The sequence below is a fragment of the Rhinatrema bivittatum genome, chromosome 10, assembly GCF_901001135.1.
Source record: "Rhinatrema bivittatum chromosome 10, aRhiBiv1.1, whole genome shotgun sequence".
Taxonomy (NCBI): domain Eukaryota; kingdom Metazoa; phylum Chordata; class Amphibia; order Gymnophiona; family Rhinatrematidae; genus Rhinatrema; species Rhinatrema bivittatum.
In genome coordinates, this window is record NC_042624.1 from 127,251,618 (window position 1) to 127,276,233 (window position 24,616).

General features: G+C 48.3%; 1 protein-coding gene across 2 annotated transcripts in view; it reads right to left on the reverse strand.

The window, feature by feature from the left end:
- Window positions 1-19,747, reverse strand: part of CDC20 (cell division cycle 20) — a 75,956-nt gene extending 56,209 nt beyond the window's left edge. The window contains exons 1-5 of one of the 2 annotated variants that reach the window (XM_029618640.1): window positions 19,633-19,747; window positions 17,802-18,022; window positions 11,108-11,250; window positions 10,678-10,774; window positions 1,153-1,281 (exon numbers count right to left, since the gene is read on the reverse strand). In XM_029618640.1, the coding sequence (XP_029474500.1) occupies window positions 1,153-1,281; window positions 10,678-10,774; window positions 11,108-11,250; window positions 17,802-18,012 (580 nt within the window). In that variant the 5' untranslated portion in view covers window positions 18,013-18,022; window positions 19,633-19,747. Of the gene's footprint in view, window positions 1-1,152; window positions 1,282-10,677; window positions 10,775-11,107; window positions 11,251-17,801; window positions 18,023-19,450; window positions 19,470-19,632 lie in introns of those variants that run through there. The other variant, XM_029618641.1, reaches the window with a different exon arrangement.
- Between the last annotated feature and the right edge of the window lie 4,869 nt (window positions 19,748-24,616).

A 24,616-nucleotide genomic window follows, 5' to 3' on the forward strand; every position in this document is an offset into this window, starting at 1 on the left:
GGGGGAGAAGAGGGAAATACTTTCACCGCCACCCTCAGTCTCGCACATGCTGCCTCTCAGCCACTCCCTCCTGGGGGTTAAGTCAATGCCGGGAATCAGCTACCAGACCAAGGCTTACCTTTATTTTTTTTTTAACTCTTCTATACCGTTGTTAAGTTAATTCACCATCACAACGGTTTACAGAAAGGCACAATAAGAAAAACACAACAAAACACTATAATTGGTATAGATTACAAATTATTCATGTGCCAACATAGTCTTTTCTTATTAAAATATGTTACGGCTTATATGTGTTGAAAAAACTCACATAAAGAGTTTTATGACGAATTAAACCCTCATATCTGAGCATACCATACATATATGCCGTGTAAGCGTTAATGTTCAAAACACTAAGAAGACGTAAGTGTTAAGCTCAGGTTAATTCATAATCATGGGGTTGTAATAACGTCATGTACTCATGCCACAACGCAATTACATATTTCACTGATTTTCTATTTTTGGTTTTTTTAAAATTTTATACTTTGCGTTGTGTTTCAAGAACGGCTTCTGTTTAAGTCTAACTTGGGCAGCCCAGCTTTACTGTTTGTAGAAACATTGTTGAAAGAAGATTGGCGAGTGCCAGGGATTTGCCTATGGACATTCTCTTGACAGAGCTAAGTTGAAAAACCTTTTTCTTGCATAACTTTTTTTAAAAAAATAAAGTAAAGTTGATTTCAAGCAAAGCATAAAATTAAAAAAAAAAAAACCAAAAATAGAAAACCAGTGAAGTATATAATTATGTTGTGGCATGAGTGCATGACGTTATTACAACCCCATGATTATGAATTAACCTGAGCTTAACACTTACGTCTTCTTAGTGTTTTGAACATTTAAACGCTTACACGGCATATATGTATGGTATGCTCAGATATAAGGGTTTAATTCGTCATAAAGCTCTTTATATGTGAGTTTTTCTCTTATTGTCAAAGTATTTATCACATACAATACCAGTTCTATATATTTATAGGTTGAAAAAAAAAAAAACAAAAAAACAAAAACCACAAACAAAACTGTCAAGCGGTTCAAATCTAGCGTAGTGATCCATGAAACTGCCAGGTGACTTTGAAATGAAACTATTGTGCTGCACAGAAGTAGCTTCCATTGGGTACTTACAATAATCATTCCTGATTTCTGGAGCATCAAGGATTCGGTCAGGCATGGAAGAGATGTATCTGCTCGCTTTCCTGATGGAACCTGGTGTTGTTCTCTGGCTGTAGAGGACTTTCAGATTATTCTGATATTCTAATTACAAAAAAAAAAAAAGTCAACTCAGGAGTCATGGTCTCAGAAACAGAATCTGATAGCACATAAGAACTGCAAGGTACATCCAGTCTGCACAGTTTGAACCAGGAATAAATGCCAGTGATCTCTGACTTCTCTACAACTATCCTGTGCTTCTCCCAGGCTCTTGAAATCAGTTACCGTTAGTCTCCATCTCATGTAAATTCCAATAGCTGCTCTTTATCCACTTCCAACACCTTCGGGACCTTACACTGACCTCTCGTTCTAGCTTTCTTTCCCCTGAAAAAAGTTTTGCTTCCTGTGTATTTGTACTTTTGAAGTGTTTAAAAATGTCACTCATCTCTCCTCTAGAGTATTTGTATATAGGGCTGTAAGAATCATATCACATGGGTTTTGGTGCATACTCTGGACCTTCTGTACCCTTTCAATATCTTGTGAGAGGTATAGTCTCCAGAACTGGACAAATTACATCTGGGGGAATTCTGCACAAAAGGAAAATTCTTAGCTGAATTTCCTTTCCTTAAGTCCAGCCAGAACAGATCACGTAGGATAAGACTAACAGGCTTGCTGATATCTTCCTATATAGGCTGCTGTGCTGACCTCAGCCTGCCAGTATTCGATATGAAGTGCTAACAAACATTTTTAATGCACTAAACCATGAACAGGCCAGGCTTTCAGGATATCTAAATGAATATGCACGAGTAAGATTTGCATACAATGGAGGCAGTGCATAAAAATCTCTCATGTATATTCATTGTCCATATCCTGAAAACCTGACTGGCTGAGGGCGGCCCCAGGACAGGGTTGGGAACCACTGCCCTATGCAAAAACAAGAGGCTGTTCAAGGGAGAACAGAAAACAAGAAATTGAACAGACAAACCTTAAGGAATACAGGATACTACCTTAATATCCATTGCGTCGACAAGCACACACAGTTATTCCAAAAATGAATCAGAAATATTTTATACTTGACAGAACAAGGACTGATTTGGCTGGACTCAAGGAAAGGAAAAATTCAAGAATTAAAATTTCTCTTTCCTCTTCATCCAGCCTGACCAGGCCAAACAAATTGGATATAATCAAGCTATCCCTCTACTGGGTAGGGCACTGCCAAAGTCTGTGCAAGACTTCTAAACCAGAAAGGAAGCCCTTACCCTGGCTTGAAGGTCAAGATGACTGTCACAAAGCAGTCACTGCAGATCCACATACCATGGTCGAGGAGACCAGCCCTGGATAGCTTTCAAGGGCCATGGAGGAAAATGGAGAAATTAGTGTAGAAAGATAGCCTCAGGACCAATGAGTTATGTGCTCCCCTGCTAACAGATGGAGACTGAGTCAGGTTTTAAAGCCGACGTCACCTTAGATATACCCTTCAGTATTCTCTTCAAAAGCCACTGTGGACATACTATTGAAAAACTTAAGTTGTATCCAAATATTTTCAATAACTTGTTCCCTGTACGTACCTGGATCAGTCCAGACAGTGGGTTGAGCCTCCTGTCCAGCAGATGAGACAGAAAAACTGAAAGGGTCTCCTATATCAGGACAGAGCCTACCCTGCAGCCCTTCAGTACTCGTCTGTCTCCAGCAGCTGAACCTACGGTTCCCCTTCTTCCCTTAGTTTCCCTGAGGGGGGATCTTCTTTCCTTTTTGGTCTGGATCAAGCAAGTATTTATTTATTTTAAGCAAGGGCTTTGAAAGTTCTCCTATTTTTTCTCAGAGACGTTTCGGTCTCTTTGCTCTGCTGGGAGCCTTGGGGGGGGGGGGGGGGAGAAACAACTTGCTCTCCCCCTTCTTATGCTAGGCCCCCTTGCTCCTGGTGACCCATCTGGGGTGATACTGGTGGTCCAGTCACTCCCCCATTGTCTGTCTACTGTAGACCAGTACCCTCTGGCTTGGCAGAGCAGTTAAATAAATAAAAAAGGTACAGGCAGAGCGGTATTTTTTACTTCCTTTTCTTACCTTTTAAGATCTGTGGGCAGCTCCGGCAGCGTGCAGAGTTCAGTCGCTGCCTCCACTGACCGACGGATTCAGCCCTGCTCATCGCAGCTGTTTTAACTTTTTTTTGCAATTTTTTTTCGGCGCTGATGCCGCGTTCCAGCGCCTGCCATGCGGCTTTCGAGGAGGCCTCTGCTCAGGTGCCTACCGGGTGGGAGGGTCCCTCAGTGGTCCCCCTTGCCCACAGTGACCCGGGAGAGAGTTCACCGCCACGTGGCCAAGCCGATCCCAGCGGCCACCTTGGAAGCAGGATCAAATACAGAACCGGATGTGTAGGAGGAATGTGAGCCCGATTCCAGCCCCCGACTTCTCTACTCCCTCCTACCCCTCTCCCCCCCTGGATGTCTAAGGCTTGTTTCTCCGCGGAGTTTGTGCTTCTTATGCACAAGTCCTATTTAGCCAGCTTACAGCAGAAGGAAGATCCATCCCTGGACCCCCCCCTCCCCAAAAAAACCCCCCGAGAATTTCCCCTCCGCAACCTCCGAAGGCGCCAGACGGTCAGGGCTCGGTTAGGGTGATCCCGGGGGTCCCACCGGTCCCAATTCAAGATCTGGATGTTGACCCGAGGCTTCCTTAGCCCCACCTTGAGGGGGGGACGATCCTCGAGTTTTACGCTTATTTCAAAAGGAGGAACTAGAACCGCTCATTCCCTTCATTTTGCAGGAACTGGGAATTGAGCTGCCCCCGGCGGATACGGTTACGGCTGCAATGCCTGCCAACATGGACCCGGTCCTGGTGGGACTTAGGGCTCTTCCATGTACTTTTCCTTTTCACCCTGTGCATAAGCTGATGCTCCTTGGGGAATGGGAGTCCCCTGAGGCGGGACTCCGAGTGGGGAGGGCTATGGACAAGCTCTACCCCCTTCCTGAGGACTGCTTGAATCTACTTAAGATGCCCAAGGTGGATTCCTCTGTCACGGCGGTTACCAAACTCACCACCATCCCGGTGGTTGGGGCTACGGCTCTAAAGGATGTCCAGGACCACAAGTTGGAATTTTATCTCAAACACATATTTGAGGTCCTGTCCTTGGGAGTTCAGGCAACAATCTGCGGCAGTCTCATGCAGCGGGCAAGCCTCAAGTGGGTTCAACAATTACTCAGCACCCAAGACCGCCCACCTGCAGAGGCAGAGCGCTTGGAGGGAGCGATTACGTATGGGGCGGACGCTCTTTACGATATTCTGCTAGTGCAAAACAAGGTCTTCGCGGTCTCGGCCAGGCGCCTCCTCTGGCTGAGAAATTGGTCTGCGGACGCCTCTTCCAAAAGCGCAGTTGGGAATCCTTCCCTTCAAGGGCCAGTTGCTTTTTGGTGAGAACCTGGAGCAACTTATCAAATCTCTGGGAGAAAATAAGGTTCATAAGTTGCCGGAGGACTGCCCGAAACAGTCTAAGCCCTTCTTACTCTCTTGCACTCGATTTAGGGGGCAATGTCGTTTTAACATATAGAAAGACATGGTTTAATGGAACAAAGTCAGCATGGCTTTACCCAGGGCAAGCCTTGCCTCACAAATCTGCTTCACTTTTTTGAAGGAGTTAATAAACATGTGGATAAAGGTGAGCCGGTAGATGTAGTGTACTTGGATTTTCAGAAGGCGTTTGACAAAGTTCCTCATGAGAGGCTTCTAGGAAAAGTGAAAAGTCATGAGATAGGTGGCGATGTCCTTTCGTGGATTACAAATTGGTTAAAAGACAGGAAACAGAATAGGATTAAATGGTCAATTTTCTCAGTGGAAGGGAGTGGACAGTGGAGTGCCTCAGGGATCTGTATTGGGACCCTTACTTTTCAATCTACCTTATAAATGGGCCATGACCGACGGCCCGCAAATGCGCAGTAGAGCACAGCTCTACTGCGCATTTGCGGGCAAGGACGTCGGTCTTAGCCAGCGTAAAAAAAAAACCAAAAAACATGGTGGCGTCGGGTGGCAGCAGCAGCGGCGATGGCGGCAGCAGCGGCGTCAGCGAACGACGACGAGGAGCAGCGGCGGCGGCCAGTAGCGAGGGAGGGAGGAGAGAGAGAGAGGGAGGGAGGGACTGAGTGAGAGGGAGGGAGGGAGGGGAGAGGGAGAATGAGGGAGAGGTGAGAGACAGGGATGTGAGTAAGTGGAAGGGTAAGAAGTTGTGGAGCAGAGAAAAAGGGAGTGGAGGAGGGCTGAGGGAGAGGGGATGGGATTGAGACAGGGTGGGGAGTGACTGAGGGAAGGGGAGAGAGGTGGGAGTGAGTGAGGGAAGGGGAGAGAGGTGAGAGTGAGGGGAAGGAGGCAGTGGGAGACAGAGAGTGAGTAAGACTGAGGGGTGGGAAGGGGGTGAGTGACTGAGGGGGGAAGGGTGAATGAGGGAGAAAAAGTGTAGGAGGGTGCTGTTTTCAAAAATGGACCGAAAACAAAAATGTAATGTAGCCCGTTGTGACGGGCTTAACGGCTTGTATATTTATAAATGATCTGGAAAGAATCTGAGGGGGGATATGATAGAGGTGTTTAAAATCATGAGAGGTCTAGAACGGGTAGATGTGAATCTGTTATTTACTCTTTCGGATAGTAGAAAGACTAGGGGGCACTCCATGAAGTTAGCATGGGGCACATTTAAAACTAATCGGAGAAAGTTCTTTTTTACTCAACGCACAATTAAACTCTGGAATTTGTTGCCAGAGGATGTGGTTAGTGCAGTTAGTGTAGCTGTGTTTAAAAAAGGATTGGATAAGTTCTTGGAGGAGAAGTCCATTACCTGCTATTAAGTTCACATATCCCCCTCAGCCGTCTCTTCTCCAAGCTGAAAAGTCCTAACCTCTTTAATCTTTCCTCATAGGGGAGCTGCTCCATTCCCCTTATTTTGGTTGCCCTTCTCTGTACCTTCTCCATCGCAATTATATCTTTTTTGAGATGCGGCGACCAGAATTGTACACAGTATTCAAGGTGCGGTCTCACCATGGAGCGATACAGAGGGATTATGACATTTTCCGTTTTATTCACCATTCCCTTTCTAATAATTCCCAACATTCTGTTTGCTTTTTTGACTGCCGCAGCACACTGAGCTGACGATTTCAATGTGTTATCCACTATGACACCTAGATCTCTTTCTTGGGTTGTAGCACCTAATATGGAACCCAACATTGTGTAATTATAGCATGGGTTATTTTTCCCTATATGCATCACCTTGCACTTATCCACATTAAATTTCATCTGCCATTTGGATGCCCAATTTTCCAGTCTCACAAGGTCTTCCTGCAATTTATCACAATCTGCTTGTGATTTAACTACTCTGAACAATTTTGTGTCATCTGCAAATTTGATTATCTCACTCGTCGTATTTCTTTCCAGATCATTTATAAATATATTGAAAAGTAAGGGTCCCAATACAGATCCCTGAGGCACTCCACTGTCCACTCCCTTCCACTGAGAAAATTGCCCATTTAATCCTACTCTCTGTTTCCTGTCTTTTAGCCAGTTTGCAATCCACGAAAGGACATCGCCACCTATCCCATGACTTTTCACTTTTCCTAGAAGCCTCTCATGAGGAACTTTGTCAAATGCCTTCTGAAAATCCAAGTACACTACATCTACCGGTTCACCTTTATCCACATGTTTATTAACTCCTTCAAAAAGGTGAAGCAGATTTGTGAGGCAAGACTTGCCCTGGGTAAAGCCATGCTGACTTTGTTCCATTAAACCTTCTATTTTGATGTTTAGAACACTTTCCACTATTTTTCCTGGCACTGAAAGTCAGGCTAACCGGTCTGTAGTTTCCCGGATCGCCCCTGAAGCCCTTTTTAAACATTGGGGTTACATTAGCTATCCTCCAGTCTTCAGATACAATGGATGATTTTAATGATAAGTTACAAATTTTTACTAATAGATCTGAAATTTCATTTTTTAGTTCCTTCAGAACTCTGGGGTGTATACCATCCGGTCCAGGTGATTTACTACTCTTCAGTTTGTCAATCAGGCCTACCACATCTTCTAGGTTCACCGTGATTTGATTCAGTCCATCTGAATCATTACCCATGAAAACCTTCTCCATTACGGGTACCTCCCCAACATCCTCTTCAGTAAACACTGAAGCAAAGAAATCATTTAATCTTTCCACGATGGCCTTATCTTCCCTAAGTGCCCCTATAACCCCTCGATCATCTAACGGTCCAACTGACTCCCTCACAGGCTTTCTGCTTCGGATATATTTTAAAAAGTTTTTACTGTGAGTTTTTGCCTCTACAGCCAACTTCTTTTCAAATTCTCTCTTAGCCTGTCTTATCAATGTCTTACATTTAACTTGCCAACGTTTATGCTTTATCCTATTTTCTTCTGTTGGATCCTTCTTCCAATTTTTGAATGAAGATCTTTTCGCTAAAATAGCTTCTTTCACCTCCCCTTTTAACCATGCCGGTAATCGTTTTGCCTTCTTTCCACCTTTCTTAATGTGTGGAATACATCTGGACTGTGCTTCTAGAATGGTATTTTTTTTAACAATGACCACGCCTCTTGGACATTTTTTACTTTTGTAGCTGCTCCTTTCAGTTTTTTTCTAATAATTTTTCTCATTTTATCAAAGTTTCCCTTTTGAAAGTTTAGCACGAGAGCCTTGGATTTGCACACTGTTCCTTTTCCAGTCATTAAATCAAATTTGATCATATTATGATCACTATTGCCAAGCGGCCCCACCACCGTTACCTCTCTCACCAAATCCTGTCCTCCACTGAGAATTAGATCTAAAAATGCTCCCTCTCTCGTCTGTTCCTGAACCAATTGCTCCATAAAGCTATCATTTATTCCATCCAGGAACCTTATCTCTAGCGTGTCCCAATGATACATTTACCCAGTCAATATTGGGGTAACTGAAGTCTCCCATTATTACTGCACTACCAATTTGGTTAGCTTCCCTAATTTCTCTTAGTATATCACTGTCCATCTTGACCAGGTGGACGGTAGTATACTCCTATCACTATAGTCTTCCCCGACACACAAGGGATTTCTACCCATAAAGATTCAATTTTGTATTTAGTCTCATGCAGGATGTTGATCCTGTTGACTCTATGCCATCCCGGACATAAAGCACCACACCTCCTCCCGACTGCTCCTCTCTGTCATTGCGATATAATTTGTACCCCGGTATAGCACTGTCCCATTAGTTATCCTCTTTCCACCATGTCTCTGAGATGCCAATTAAGTCTATGTCATCATTCACTGCTATACCTTCTAATTCTCCCATCTTACTTCTTAGACTTCTGGCATTAGCATACAAACATTTCAAAGTTTGTTTTTTGTTTGTATTTTCATCCTGCTTTTTAATTGATAGGGATAAGTTAGAATTTTTTAGCTACAGGCACTTGGACTACTTTTCTTATTGGAACCTCACTGTCGGGATGCCCTAATTCTAATGCATCATTAGTATCCTTTAAAGATACATCTCTCCGAACCATGCGCTGCTGAGCGAATGTCGGCTTTCCCCTTTGTTCTAGTTTAAAAGCTGCTCTATCTCCTTTTTAAAGGTTAGCGCCAGCAGTCTGGTTCCATCCTGGTTAAGGTGCAGCCCATCCCTTCGGAAGAGACTCCTCCTTCCCCAAAAGTTTCCCCAGTTCCTTACAAAGCTGAATCCCTCTTCCTTGCACCATCGTCTCATCCACACATTGAGACTCTGGAGCTCTGCCTGTCTCTGGTGACCTGCGCGTGGAACAGGGAGCATTTCAGAGAAAGCTACCCTGGAGGTTCTGGATTTAAGCTTTCTACCTAAGAGCCTAAATTTGGCTTCCAGAACCTCCCTCCCACATTTTCCTATGTCGTTGGTGCCCACATGTACCACGACAGCCGGCTCCTCCCCAGCACTGTCTAAAATCCTATCTAGGTGATGCGTGAGGTCCGCCACCTTCGCACCAGGTAGGCAAGTTACCAGGCGATCCTCACACCCATCAGCCACCCAGCTATCTACATTCCTAATAATCGAATCACCAACTATGACGGCCGACCTAACCCTTCCCTCCTGGGTAGGAAGCCTTGGGGAGATATCCTCAGTGCGAAAGGACAATGCATCACCTGGAGAGCAGGTCCTTGCTACAGGATCCTTTCCTGCTGCACCTGGTTGGTGCTCTCGCAAAATGGCTGCCATTCCTGCCGAAATTGGGAAGGCGGTACTCGACTGCTCATAGTCTCCTGACGCCAACCGCAAGGGAGCACTGCTTGTTCACAGCCCCCCCCCCGAGCTACCTTCAACGCTGGAGACGCAGCGGGGGCAGAGGCTGGAAGCTTGTGACCCAACTCACTGTGCTCTGACCACTGTGGGGCATAGCAAGAGCAGCACCAGGAAATTCGTGCTGCACTCTCCCTTTTGTTTTAAAACTTTTGCCTTACTGTTGCGGCAGGCTCCGGCTGGACATTGGAGGAGGGAGAGGGAACTGGCAGCACCAGATATCTCCCACCTCAGCGGGAAAGGGTGTCCAACCCCTCCCGCTAAGAAGCTCCTCTACCTGAAGGGATGGTCCCACTAGGACCTACTGACCCGCAGGGAGGGCTAAAGGAGAAGTCACCCAGCACCAGTGCTTTCAATCTAAAATTGTGTTTATTCTAAACCCCCTGCAGGGTTTGTACCACCTTCCATTTACTGGAGACAGAGCAATATTGGCAGACTGCAGGAGGAGCACAGGTTATGTTACAGTGTCAGTAAAACTGTCTCCATCTGCTGGAAGGGAGGCAAATCGCAGGAGTCTGGACTGATTTGGGTACGTACATGGAACATGGTGCAGACTCTGTGGTGCTCTCCAGCTGACGCCATCTTGGATTCCTTGGGCTGCTCACAAACACGGCAGAAGGACCACGAAAATTTGCTCCTGTCTCTCCAGTAAGTGCTCTAACTGCCTCCTGAAGAGTCCTGGTGCTCCCATGCCCGCAGTGAACTGCCACCGAGAGGCTGCAGCGCATGGCAGTTTCTCCCCCCCTGAACAGCCAGCCAAGAAGCACTTTGAAAGAAGGCACACAAAATAGTCCTGGGGTGAGAGGGAAAAATGGAGAGGACAAAGAAGAGAGAGAGTCCCTTTGGAAACCCCCTGGCCCTCACCAGCTCCAGAGGGAGTGAACAGTGACTTATCACCTCTGGAGTCCCAGAATACCTTATTCCCTGATAGAAGCAGGGGCTGAGGCAGAGAGAACTCGTCTGTCACCTCAGGAACAAGCTAAGCCCACAGCACAGATCAGAGAATACAGGCAGCACAGTGACAGCAGTGAGCCTGTTCTCACTTTCCATCTGCACTGCATAACCCATTCGTCTGCCCTGACCTGACTGCATGAAGTGGAATTGCACAACACTGACAGAACAAGTGCTAAAGACCAGCAACTTGCTACAATTTGTGATAGGCCAGTGACAGCACAACCTGAATCCCAGCTGCCTCACAAACATCCATGGATAATAGTGTAAATACTCACCTTCAGGGGCATTCTGAGGTTTTCCACTCAGCCGCAGAATCTTTGCCTCCTCTAGGTCAAAACCATTCAGATTCAACGCCCAGGCTCTCTGATGCTCCTAAGACAAACACTATACGATTAGTCTTCACTTTCCTGCAGTGTAACTCCTTGCCATGAGATTACAGGCAGCATGCGTGCTGGACTCTGTTCTAGAACGTATAAAAGCCTGATTGTGGCAACACCCACTGAGAGCTCACTCTTCCACAAGTATCTACATTAGAAAGTAAAAGTGGTAATATACTGCAACAGATTAAATTAGAGGGAAATCAATTCTTCACAGACTCAGACATGCAGGGGCACTCAAAGGCACCACAATCACTATTCATGCAGTGTGTATGTGAATCCCGATGCTCCCACGGCCACCATTTCCCAGCTTGAGAACAGTCCATACCTTTTTGGTGGGCGTCTCGTCCATTTCATTCTCTTTGCTCAGCAGGAAGTTAGCCATGTCCATCTGCATTACACTGCGATTTGGGATATAGCGATCACCCCCTGCCATAGAGGGTGTGCCCTGCACTTTATTTCCAGATTTACCTAGAACAAATCAAACAAGAACTTTGCAGGATTGGGCCAGGTAAAAATAAAAACCCTCCCTATAATCCCACATTCCCTGCAAGACCAGAGGGATGTTGTGTCAGTGAAAGACTAGACTAAACCTATTCCACAAAATAACTCATCACAAAGATCAAGGCAACACCTTGGGGAGGAAATGTTTCTCCAGGCAGGATCACTTCAATGACCTAAGGAATTCCCCAGAAAGGTAAGACATTTGAAGTGGAAGCGATCAGACAAAAGCTTCCAAACCCATTAGCAGAGGGAATCCTGCTGAGATCAGGAGCACTTCCTTCCTTCCCTCACTGCCATAATACACAGTAGGATTCCCTTCTAGAGCTGGGAAACTTCATCCTTCTAACCAGATGAAGGGACTGCAACTCTTGAAAGAGAGGCCACTAAAACAGCATCACCTAAACATTTAGGAGGAAATCTCTGAAAGACAGAGGAAAAATGGCAAAGGCCTCAGTGGAGGTTGGTGGATTGCAAGATCAAGAGCCCACAAGTTTTCTGCATAGGGAAATCCTGCCTTTTCCTGGCATAATCACAGGCTTTGGCATGACTCAATCAGGCTGATGCAATACTGTGTGCTGGCCACAGCACACGGCTTAACATGCGATTGGACGACGGAGTTGGCGGGCCCAAAATGCACATCACACCGAGCGTGTAGCCAATAGTGCTCACATGTAAATTTGTCTTGATGAGGCTATTAGCTATTTTCTCCCCCACCAAATGCAAAAAAAAAAAATGCACCCGATGCGCACATTTTTACCCTAAGAAATGAAAGCCTGGCAGAGCAGGTGTTAATTCTTGAAGAGCCCAAAAAGTTTACAAAAAAGCAGAAAATGCTGCTTTCCTGTAGTTCCTCCAACTTAATATCACCATAGTTAAAAAAAAATAATTATTTTTTTTTTTTTTATTTAAGTGTGCCAGCAGTCAGGTTAGAAAAAGGGACGCTCAATTAACGAGTGTCCATTTTCTTAACCCATGGCTATGCACACGCTTCTAGAATTGAGCATACATCCTAACCCGCTGAAAGCTCACCTCTCCCGGGCACCTACTGCCAAGAAGGCACTAGGAAAGGAAAATTGGTTCTTATCTGCTAATTTTCATTCCTGTAATATCACAGATCAGTCCAGACCAGTGGGTTATGCACTCCCACCAGCAGATGGAGGCAGAGAGCAAACTTTGAGGCACTGGTATCCCAAGTGTGCCACCTGCAGCTCCCCAGTATTTGTCCATACCCAAGCCAAGAATTAACAGACAAAAAAACATTTACGGTAACTCCCTAAAAAAAGCAAACATACCCTCAAGGGTCAAAACAAAAAAAGGCCTTGAACCTGAAAACCCCAGGTCCGAACGACTTCCTATGTACAGCAGCTTAAGTCCAGGTAAATCAGTCTTTCAGCAGTAGCACCTGGGTGGTTCCTTGGACTGATCTGTGGTATTACAGGAACAAAAATTAGCAGGTAAGAACCAATTTTCCTTTCCTGTACATACCCAGATCAGTGGGATGTACCAAAGCCACATTACATTGGGCGGGAACTCGAAAGACCTGCTCGCAGAACACTTTCTCCAAAAAGCGCTTGGTCTGGAGCCCTGACATCCAGACGGTAATGTCTTGTAAAGGTATGCAGGGAGAACCAGACCGTGGCCCTACAAATCTCTGCAGGCAACAGCTAACACTCCGCCCAAGAAGCCGCTTGCGCCCTCGTCTAGGGAGCTTTCAATCCAGCTGGAACAGATCGCCCCTTCCCGATGTAGGCCAAGCAAATAGTTTTTCAGCCAGCGAGCCAAGTAGGTCTTTGATGCCTTCTCACCCTTCTTCGGGCCCCAAACAAAACAAAAAGGTGGTCTGACTTCCGAAAGGAGTTAGTGACCTTCAAATAATGAAGGAGAATCCGGCGAACAGCGAGAAAATGCAGATCTCTTCCTGAAGCCGAGTCACGACACCATTTGGGAAAACCAGGCAACTCCACAGTCTGATTAACATGGAAGGCAGACACCGTACACAAAGGACACCCTATCCGCCGAAATGTGCAGGAAGGGATCCCTACAGGACAAGGCCTGCAATTCTGAAATATGCCTAGCGGAGCACCAAAAATACTGCCTTCAAGGTGAGGTCCTTCAGAGAGGCGTTCCCCAGAGGCTCAAAGGGGGGGGGGGGGGGGGGGGGGAGAAAAATCACAGAGCGCCCGTAGGACTAGGTTGAGATTCCACTCTGGGCATGTCTTACAAATTGGAGGACGAAGATGCTTTACCCCTTTCAGAAAAAAAACAGGCTACATCGGGGTGGCTCGCCAGAGGTCTGCTGCTTATCCGACCTCTGAGACAGCCAAGGGCTGAAACCTGAACCCGCAGGGAGTTATAAGCCAAGCCTTTTGACAACCCCTACTGCAGAAAAGCCAAAACCTGAGGAATGGACACAGACAACGGCACTAATCTTGTTGATCACACCAGGCTTCAAACACCTTCCACATCCAGATGTAAGCCATAGAAGTCGAGGGCCGCCTGGCCTGCAGTAGGGTGGAAATCACCTGCTCCGAATATGCCTTCATTCGTAACCTCTGCCTCTCAAAAGCCAGGCCGCGAGAGAGAAGCAATCCTCCCGATCCGAAAAGATGGGACCTTGACGTAAGAGGTTGGAAGATGAGCCAGGTGCAACGGACCTTTGGTTTCCAGACAGACCAGATCTGCAAACCACGGCCAATATGGCCACTCTGGGGCCACCAGGATTACCAGACCGGGATCAGCTTCTATGCACTGCCAGACTCATCTGATCAGCAGCCAAGGCAGGAAGACTACAGGAGGATTCCGGTTGGCCATGTGGAAACTAGGGTGTCTATTCCCACCACCCCAACTTCCTTCTTTCAGCTGAAGAACCGATCCGTCTGAGTTGAGGTTGGTTGCCATGAGGTCCAGCTGGGGGGCTCCTCATCTGGCACAAATGTGATTCCAAGCCTTCCAGGACAGCTCCCATTCCCCGGGGTCCAGCTGCTGACAACTGAGAGTCCGCCTGCACGTTGTCCACTCCTGCCACATGAGAGGCTGCAATTCCTTTCAGATGAAGCTCAGCCCACGCAAAGAGGAGGAGAGCCTCCTGTGCCATGGCCGGACTCCGGGTTCCTCCCTGGCGATTGAGATAAGCCACCATGGTGGCGTTGTCCAAGACGACATGAACCATCCTCCCCTGCACGAGGGACTGGAAGGCCACCAACACCTTGCTAACTGCTCTAGTCGACTGATGGACCATGACCGTACTTCCAGTGATCGCTGCGAATCGGGATGTGCAGGTAAGCCTCAGTGAGATCCAGAGAGGCAATGAATTCCCCCTTCTGGACCGCCACGATAAGTTTGGAGAGTCTCCATCTGAAAGCAGGGGACATTCAGTCTACGATTCACCTTCTGCAGGTCCAGAATGGGGCAGAAAGTCCCCTCGTACTTGGGAACCATGAAATAAATGGAATACCGCCCCGCCCTTCTGCCGGTACAGGGACGATAGCCTGCAGATCAACAATCTTTGCAGGGTGCCTTCCACCGTGGCCCGCTTGTTGCAGGAAACGCGTGATTCCAGGAAAACCTCCTTGAGAGGCCAAGAAAATTCTAAGGCGTAACCTTCCTTTACCACATCCAGCGATCTGAAGTGATCTTGGCCCACTCCTCATAAAAATGGGACAACCTGCCCCCACCCCCCCCATATCGTCCCGCACGAAGGGTGGGTGGGCATGACTTCAATGGGCAGGTTTACAGGCTCCAGCCCCCTGCCCGAAGCCTCCTCTTGTAGGCTGGCCAGCACTGCGAAAGGACTGAGTGAGAAGTGGACTGCCTGGCACCAAAAGAGGGAGCACCTCTCCCCGATCTAGTTCTTAGGGAGTCCCGAAACCGGGTCCGTGGAATGAAGGACTTAAAAGGGCTTCCTATCTTCTGGCAACTTATTGCCCTTGGATTGTCCCAGAGATTGTCAGCTGGTCCAAATCCTCTCCAAATAGCAATTTCCCCCGAAAGGGAGGATTACACAATTGCAACAGAGGAAGCATCTGTCGCCCAATTGCAGAGCCACAGAAGCCGTAGAGCTGCTACCAAAGCCACCACGGTCTGGGCAGAAGCACGCACCAGGTCATATAAGGCATCTGCCACATAAGCGACCGCCTGCCTGAGACATGGACAGGACACCAGAGGACATTGCTTCTTGCAGTTTCTGAATAAAACATAAACACGCCTGCTGCATCATGCGCACGCTACTGGCCGAAGGCCCAACAAGGAGACTTCGAACAAGCGTTTCAGCTGCAATTCCAGCTTGCGGTCTTGCACATCTCGAAGCTCGGCAGCCCCCGCCACTGGGATAGTAGTTTTCCTAGTGACTGCTGTTACCGCCGCGTCCAAATTAGGGACCTTAAGGCGCTCCAAGTGCTCATCAAGTAGCGGATATAACTTTTGCATTGCACAGCCGACCCTAAGACCTGCATCCGGGGACTCCTACTCACGACTGATGAGCTTCTGAATCTTCTTCGGGATAGGGAAAGTGCTAGGTGGCCCCCGAGGCCATCCAGGACCGGGTTCACACTGTCACTGTGATTCTTCCAGAGAGAGCTTCACCCCCAGTTCCTCCAGCACCTGGGGAAAAAGGGGCTGCAGCTCCTCCTTCTTGAACAACCAGACCACGTGGGGATTGTCGCCTTCCGAGCCAGGATCCACTTGACACTGGTCACCATAGCCTGCATCCAAGTCCAGGGGGGATCTCCCCCTGATTGTCAGCGGTGTCACCCGGGGGAGGGGGCACCTTGTCCCCTAACAGGTTGTCCGAACCATCCAAACCTTCCCGCGCCAAGGCAGCGCAGGAAGTATGAGTGTCCGCTCAGAGATGAAGACACTGAGGCCCCCACACTCCCCTCCAGGAATGCCTTATGCATCAGGACACAAATTCCGGTGAAAAACCGCCCGGGCCAGCAACATCACCGCTGGAATCCGACTCCGCGGCCCTCAAGTCCTCCAGTCTTGGTTCCCGCAGCGCGGGAGACAGTGGATGAGGGTCATCCTGGGAATCTTTTCCCACAGGGGAGCAGCAGACGCTGAAGCCCTACCTTTGGACCCAGTGCCGGTGCACGGCCTTCCGAGGCTTAGAACCCCTTAACTGAGGACCCCTCCCACAGCACAATGTTTGCTCAGGTTTATTGTACCTCTTCTTCATTGTTTTCTCAGCGTTTGCTGTACCACAAGTTCATTGTATCCGCCCTCAGCGACAGTTAAGTTCTTTGTAAACCGGTGCCATATGTAAACTATACAGGAACATTGGTATATAAAAGTTAAAAGTAAATAAAGTGAGAGGTGTTCAAATAGGCAGACCATACCCCACAAGCCTTGCAGGAAAGCGGTCCAAGGGCACTCCCCCTGGGAAGAATCAAGTGCTGCCCAAAAGAACCACTGGCAAAAATCAGTCCCAGCACCTTCAGGGAGCCTTGTGAAAACTGAAAAAGAAAAAACAAAATGGCCACCCGGGACCTCCGCGGAGACACTGCCCTAGAGGCCCTTCCCCACTAAAGGCTGCTAGCTCCCCCCCTCTTCAGAGAATCAAAATCGGGGCCTGTCTGACCCATCCCCGCTGAGCAGACATTCACCCGGTGAGCCACGGGACAGAAGAGGAAAAAAATAATAACTTAAAGCAGGAAAAAATAACTTTCCCCAATGGGGATACTTCCCTGAACCCGCGGTCACGGAGAGGGAGCAAGTCGCCTGGCTATCAGGAGTCCCAGATCACACGGGCTAGCATTGCCGGGGGTATCTAACCCTCCGTTTGCCTGGCTCTACTCGAGGGATGGTCCAGAAATCTGAACCTGGCACCCCGAGGAGCAAGAAATCCACTCAGCTCAGAGCTGCAGATATGCACCACCATCTGCTGGAGACAGAGAAATACTGAGGAGCTGCAGGTGGCACACTTGGATATAGCAGTGCCTCAAAGTTTGTTCTCTGCCACCATCTGCTGGTGGGAGTGCTTAACCCACTGGTCTGGACTGATCCGATTATGTATAGGAATGCACAATTTCCCCTAACACTTCCTTTTTACCGTGGCAGCCCATTTAAATATTACGTTGGGCACCCTGGAGAGGTCGATCAGCGCGTGTTAGGAGAGCAGGCGCTCAATCATGAGCGCCCGTTTTCCACGCGCCAATATTGCATCAGCCTGTCTGACAGGAGGCAGAACTGTGCGAACGCCTCTTTCCTTCAAAAGTATGCACAGAGTCATCACAAACTTCAAAACAGTTAAGGTCTGAACTATGCCTACTACCAGGAAAAAGTCAACATGAATTTCTCTGTTCACTGTTACTCTAATGCTGAGTTCTATTCATTTTATTTTCAAAATAGCAGAAGCAAATAAAATAAAAGCAGATTGAATGGATCACGCAAAGAACACAATCCCTCTAACGATTCAGTAAAGTCAAAGATGACATACATGGTCTGGAAAACTCACATCATACATCTTTGGGGGTCTGTACTTCCAGGTGATACACTTGTTGTATGGAGCTGGCCACACTCACCTGGCGTTTTAGACGGAGTCTTGCTGGAATTATGGGATCTATTGGCAGCTTTCATAGGAGAGACCATGCTCGTGTTTGCTGACGTAGCCATTGCTGCAGAGTTGCTGCTTTCCTTTGCCTTCCTCTGCCATCGAGCCAGAGGAGCGTTGGTAATGGGGGTGTCCAACTTAAGGATACTGTTAATATCATTCTCAAACACAAACTGTGCCATGATTGCAGATCTGCAAAGAAGACCTGCAAGATTAACATCCTACACAAGGGCAGGTTGCAGCTAACCACAGGCACTCCTCTGCACACTGTCAGGCCGATGCAGTACTGTGCACACGCCTGTCTATTACCCCTTACACTGTAAGGGGTAACAGCATGTCAAAAGCACACAGCCACCCCCCCCCCCCCCCAAAAACTAATATCACTCTTCACATGCAAATGCATTTTGATAAGCCTATTAGTTAGTCGGCTGGGATAATGAAAGTAAAACGTGCGGCCAAGGGCAGGAGTTAAATTCTGAGCAACCCGGAAGAGTGTACAGAAAAGCAGAATATACTTTTCTGTACATCCTCCTAGCGATATTAAGTCAGAGGAACCAAAATTTAAAAAAATAAATAAAAGTCTGCCCACTGGTCAGTGGTTAGCAAAACAGACACTCAATTTTACCGGTGTCCATTTTCCTAACCCCTGGCTGTCAGCGGGTTCTGAAACAGATGCCAGTAAAATTGAGCGTCCATTGTCTGACCCGCTGACCGCCACCTCCTGATTAGCACACCACCTAATTTAAATATAGAATGACACACCCAGGAGAGGTGCCTGGGTGCACATCAGGAGAGCAGGCAATCAACATGGAGTGCCTGCTCTCCTGCATTTCTTACTGTATTGGCCTGACTGAGAAGCAGTTCCCAGAAATCAATGGGACAAGCAGAACAAATCCATGCATCCAATAGGGTAAAAGCAGGACTAGATTAGCAACAGGATAAGATCAGAAGCTCTTGAAGAGATCCCATCTCTAATACTGCAGGGGCACAGGGGAAAGGTGGGAGAGGAAGCACAGTAAATGCTGTCAGGGTCACATTAGGAAATTTACAGACCACCCAAGAGTAAGAGAATCAGGCCAGGAATGGGAGGAAGAGGAGAGCACACCTTACTCCAAAAGGGCAGAGAATATCACAGCTAACAGTGGAACACAGCCTTACTCCTAGGCAGAGTTGCTAACGCACCCCAGGTCAACAGAACAAGTTCACCCAATGCTGGGTTTGCCCCTTGCATGCATGGAGTTGTAGCTCTGGATTGGACCAATGACTTTCCTTAGACATTGAGAACCACAACTCCATCTATACAATGGGGCAAACCAGCAACAGATCAATGTTTTATTGACCTGGGATGAGCTGGCAACACTGCCCCCAAGGGCAAAGATTTGGCGGGTGGGGGAGGGCTAATGCAGGGTTACCCCAAGGACAGATATATGGGGGGGGGAAGGAGGGGTAATGCAGGGTTACCCCAAGGGCAGAGATGGGGGGGGGGAAGGAGGGTAATGCAGGGTTACCCCAAGGGCAAAGATTGGGGGGGGGGGGGGGCAGGGATAATGCAAGGTTACCCCAAGGGCAGAGACTGGAGGGGGGGCAGGGGTAATGCAAGGTTACCCCAAGGGCAGAGACCTGTAGAGCGTTACTCCAGGGTCGGAGATTAGGAGAGACAGTGCTGCGTTACTGCCGACGCCACCGATTGTAGAGAGGCAGCGTTATTCGTAGGGGGAGCGATACGAGCATAGACACATGCAGCGTTACGGGGGGGGGGGGGAGCGTTACTTGCGAGATATCCAGAACCAAGCGTTACTCACCTCAGCAGCGCCGAGCGGCTCGCGCAGGCGCACTTTTAAAATCCGCGCCTCAATGCTCCTATTGGCTCTGTCGAACGCAAACGACCGGAGCGGTTGCTAGGAGACTCCCCCTCCCCCCCCCTCCCCACGGCGGCAGAAGGACGCCCGCCTCTAACAGCGCAGGAGAAGCGAGAGGCGGGGCAGAGGAACGAGAAGCAGGCGATTGGCGCTGTCGAGGGGGAGGCGGAGTTATTGGCCAGAAATGCTCGTGCATTTGGAGAAAGGGCGTGCATGTGAGTCACGTGACTGCGGACATTGCCCTGCGGGGTTTCTGTGCGAGAGGGCGGCCCGAGCGTTGGCTCCTGCACCTCGCAGAGAATGAGCCACGCTCCACCTTCCCGTTACTCCCTGCCCGGGAGAGCGATGGCTTTCCTCAGTCTGCCTTGGACTTTTCCTCCAGGAACTCATCCAAACGCCTCTTAAACTGCGCTTTGCTCGGCGCGTGGCCGCGGCCTCTGGCAGCAGAGTCCACAGCTTGATGGTGCGCTGAGTGCAGAATGACTTTCCACCATCTCTTCTGACTCTGCTGCTGCTTAGTGTCATGGAGGGTCCCCTTGTTTTTGTATTATTTGAAAGGGAAGATAACCGTCCTGTATTTACCCGTTCCACCCCAGGCACGATTTTATAAACTTCTCTCTTTTGCAAGCTCAGGAGCCCTCGCCTGCAGAGCCTTTCTTCACAGGAGAGATGCTCCAGCCCCTTTATCATTTTTCTCGCCCTGCCTAACAATAAAGTAAAACAAATTGGGGTGTAAAATGGAAAGATTCAGTGCAGGACCAAGAAGGTGATTTCCAGAGCGAGGCAGGACCTTGCTCCTGCTTACTGAGGTGGAGGGGGTGGTGAAAGAGTGACCAAGGGGAGGGAAAGGGTTCCTGTACCTAATCTTTCATTGCCGGGACTGCTCGTCCATCTTTTTAGCTTTTACCCACGCCTGTGCTACTGGGACAGTGAGAAGATCCGGAAAGAGCTGTAGCTATTGTTTGAGTTGTCCATGAAGGCACTGCCAGCTTTAAGCTCATTTGACAGGCTTAGCTAGGGATGTGCAATCGTGTTTTAACAATTAGGAAATTCGTACGATAGTTCCTAAATCGTCATGGATCCGTAAAATGATTGCACTTTCCCCGAATTTCCATTTAAAAAAAATCATTTTTCAGCTTAGTGTGTGTTTCCGCTTTCGGGTTCGTGTGGCCACGGGCAAATCTCGTATTCCCGCGGATCGGCTTTTTTTTTTTTAGTTGAAAAATCGTTTTTCAGCATAGTGCGTGCTAACTCCCGTTAACGCGCACTAACAAAAAACCGTTAGTTTTGGTTACTTTTTGTTGGTTTTTGTTAGTGCGCGCTTAAGGGGAGTTAGCACGCACTAAGCCGAAAAACGATTTTTCACGAAAAAAAATGCCGATCCGCGGCAATACAAGATTTCCCGCGGCCACACGAACCTGAAAGCGGAAATGATCCGGCAGCCGATGCACATCTCTAGCCTTAGCAGAGTCTAAATGACCTTATCTGCATGGAACCTTTGCTCCAGTTGATTTCAGTTCCAGGCCTCTGATTATTTTGAAGATAGTGAACCAGCTGAATGTTTTCCTTCTCCTAAGTTAATATGGAGCTGGGCACCTCTTGTAGGCTCTGTTAGTTTGATATTGCTAAGTGCAATTGGTTTCCCTTTGGGATGTTGTGAAAACAGTCTCACTTAACACAGAGTTTGTTTCATTTGCTACAAGGGTCTCCCCTGAGGAAGCCATCTTGCTGAAACAAGGTCCTTGTTGGGATTCTGTCAGCTGACCCTGGACTTTAAATTCCAGCATCTGGTGAAACTATTTTTTGAACTAGCCCATTATCTTTAAGAACCAATTTTTTTGACTTTTTCTTAGGCAGTGCCATGTGAGAGCTTGACAATGTCAGCAGGAGTTGCTTTGCTACTCTTTTGTTTTTAAAAAAAAAAATTTTGAGCAATGTATGCTACTGTTAACTAATGTTGTAATCTAATATTCTGAAGCCAGTACAGCAACGTCTTATCATTTGGAATATGGTTTGTGCATTGTGTCTATTGGTACTTGAAGTCATTGAATGATTGAGCACCTTGGTATGGATGTCTGATTAGTTGTGCGTCTTGTCTAGCTTACACACTTGTATATGTTTTGCCAGTTATGAAATAATTGTGTCACTTTTCAAACAGCAACATTGTTCTCTTTCATTATGTAAACAGCAACACATTGTACTTAAGGATAGAGCTGGTACTATTATTCATCTACATATTTAAGTGTTTTTCAGTGAATGTCAAAAATCTTAACATAGAAACATAGAAATGATGGCAGAAGAAGACCAAACGGCCCATCCAGCCTGCCCAGCAAGCTTCGCACTTTTTTTTTTCTCTCTCATACTTATCTGTTACTCTTGGCTCTTAGTAACCTTTTTTATTCTATTTCCCTTCCACCCCCGCAATTAATATCGAGAGCAGTGTTGGAACTGCATCTAAGTGAAATATCTAGCTTAATTAGTTAGGGGTATTAACCACCGCAATAAACAAGCTACACCCATGCTTATCTGTTTATCCAGACTATGTAATTCAGTCCTTGTTGGTTGTTGCCTGAATATAGATCCACGTTTCTTCATTCCCCCATGCCTTGAAGCAGAGAGCTATGCTGGATATGCATGAAGTATCAGTCTTTCTCCCCTGCATTGAAGCAGAGAGCTATGCTGGATATGCGTGAAGTATCAGTCTTTCTCCCCTGCCATTGAAGCAGAGAGCTATGCTGGATATGCGTGAAGTATCAGTCTTTCTCCCCTGCCGTTTGAGGACAGAGAGCTAGGCTGGATATGCATTGAAAGTGAAGTATCAGGCTTATTTGGTTTGGGGTAGTAACCGCCGTAACAAGCAAGCTACTCCCCGCTTTTTTGTGAATGCAAATCCTTTTTTTCCACATTTCCTCATTGCCGCTGAAGCTTAGAGCAATGTTGGCGTCGCATTGACGTGTGTATGTTTATTGAATAAGGGTATTATCACCAGGTAGTAGCCGTCGTTCCCCGTGAGCCACCCACTGTTCATTCACATCCTCTAGACTTTATGGAATCCACAGTGTTTATCCCACGCCCCTTTGAAGTCCTTTACAGTTTGGTCTTCACCACTTCCGCCAGAAGGGCAATCCACCACCCTCTCCATGAAGAAATACTTCCTGCAATTGGGTTCTGAGTCTTCCTCCCTGGAGTTTTAAATCGTGACCCCTGGTTCTGCTGATGTTTTTTTCCAATGGAAAGGTTTGTCGTGATCTTTGGATCATTAAAACCTTTCAATTCCCTGTACGTACCTGGATCAGTCCAGACAGTGGGTTATGTCCCCAATCCAGCAGATGGAGTCAGCACAAGCTTTGAGGGGGGCGTATCCATATATACTACTACCCCCTCTGCAGGAGTTTCAGTATCTTCTGACTCCAGCAGATGCGAGTAGGGGAATCAGGCTTCCCCTCTTTTTCCTTTTTTCTCATTTTCTTGCTTGATTATCTGGCTTGTTGCTGTCTTTTTCTTGTGGATCAAGTTTGTATCAATTTTGTACTAAGTAAAAAAAAAAAAAAAGAATAGGTTAAGGCAGGGGCCCTTTTCAACTTCTGGGGATTGGTTTTTTTCTCTTTCCTTTTCTCTTCTCTCGGGCCTTGCTGTTTTATTTCTCGTTTTGCAGCAAGGGGTAAGGGTTTGGTTTTTCCTTTTACAGTTTTTCCCTTCATCAGCCTCAGCCACGGTTTGGTGCCCGCGGAAGCCGGTTTGGACCCGGCCCTCTTCGCTTTTACTCCCTCACCCGCGGCCCATTTTTGCAGCTCCCTCACTGGGCTTGCTGCGGCGCGCTTAGGATAGAAAGACGTCTGAGGCGGGTTTGTGTTGTGCGGGGAAGGCCCCCCCCCGCCCGGGGCACCCTCCTCTATTTTCGTGGTCAGCGGGCAGTGCGGGGCCAACCGGTGCCCCCCCGCAGCTGGCGGCTTTTGTGCATGTTGGCACACCCCCACCGAGGCTTGTTCTCATTTTTGGCAAGCCGTTTCTTGTCTCCCACAGCGATCCCGATTGCCACGGCCGTTCACGCTGTTGCGGCCTGCGGCGACCCGGGGTCCCGGATTTCGCGGGAGGGCATCTGGGCACGATGCCTTCCCGGGGGGGAAGGTACCTCACAGTCCCTGACTGATTTCTCTTTTTTGCCCGGGCGGGGCGGGCCGGCCACTCCGCCATTTTTGGCGGGAACGGCGGCCATTTTACATTCTGAGCGCCCTGAGGCGCAGGCCACGAGGGAGAACGGATCCCGGGAGGATCTACAAGCGGGGGTGTTCCCCCGATTTTGGTGCAGGAACCAAGCACCCAGAGCCAGGGAGCAGGAACCACGCCGCCCGAAGCGCACCCGAGCAGGCCGGGGTTCTCTCCGGAGTTTATCCTGCTCATGCATACCGCTTATCTGCAGGGGCTGGAAGCACCTGTGGGACCCCCCCTCCTAAGATCCCTCGGATGTCGCCCTCGACGCCGGCCCCCCCCGACCCTCCGGGAGGGGGGCCTCCCTACCCGGGTCCGATCGCCCGCGGCAGTGGGGGCGGTGCCAGACCCAGCGGGACATGGACTTGACCTCCCGGAGGGGGACAAGGGGACGGCACGCAGGAGGGGGATGATCCGCGTACCCTACGCCTCTTCCAGAGGGAAGAGCTGGACGACCTCATCCCGCAGATCATCCGAATTAGATTTGGATCCGCCACCAGACCCGCCTGCCCCAGTAGCTCCCGCTGTCGTCACTTCTTCAAGGAAGGGAGATCCTGTCCTGGCGGCACTCCGGCCGAGGGCTCGGGCTTTCCCATTCATGACTCGTTTTTACAACTTCTCACCAGGGAATGGGACACCCCGGAGGCCTCCCTGAAGAGCAGCCGGGCTATGGAAAAGCTGTACCCGCTCCCCGAAGATTTTCTGGACCTCATCAAGG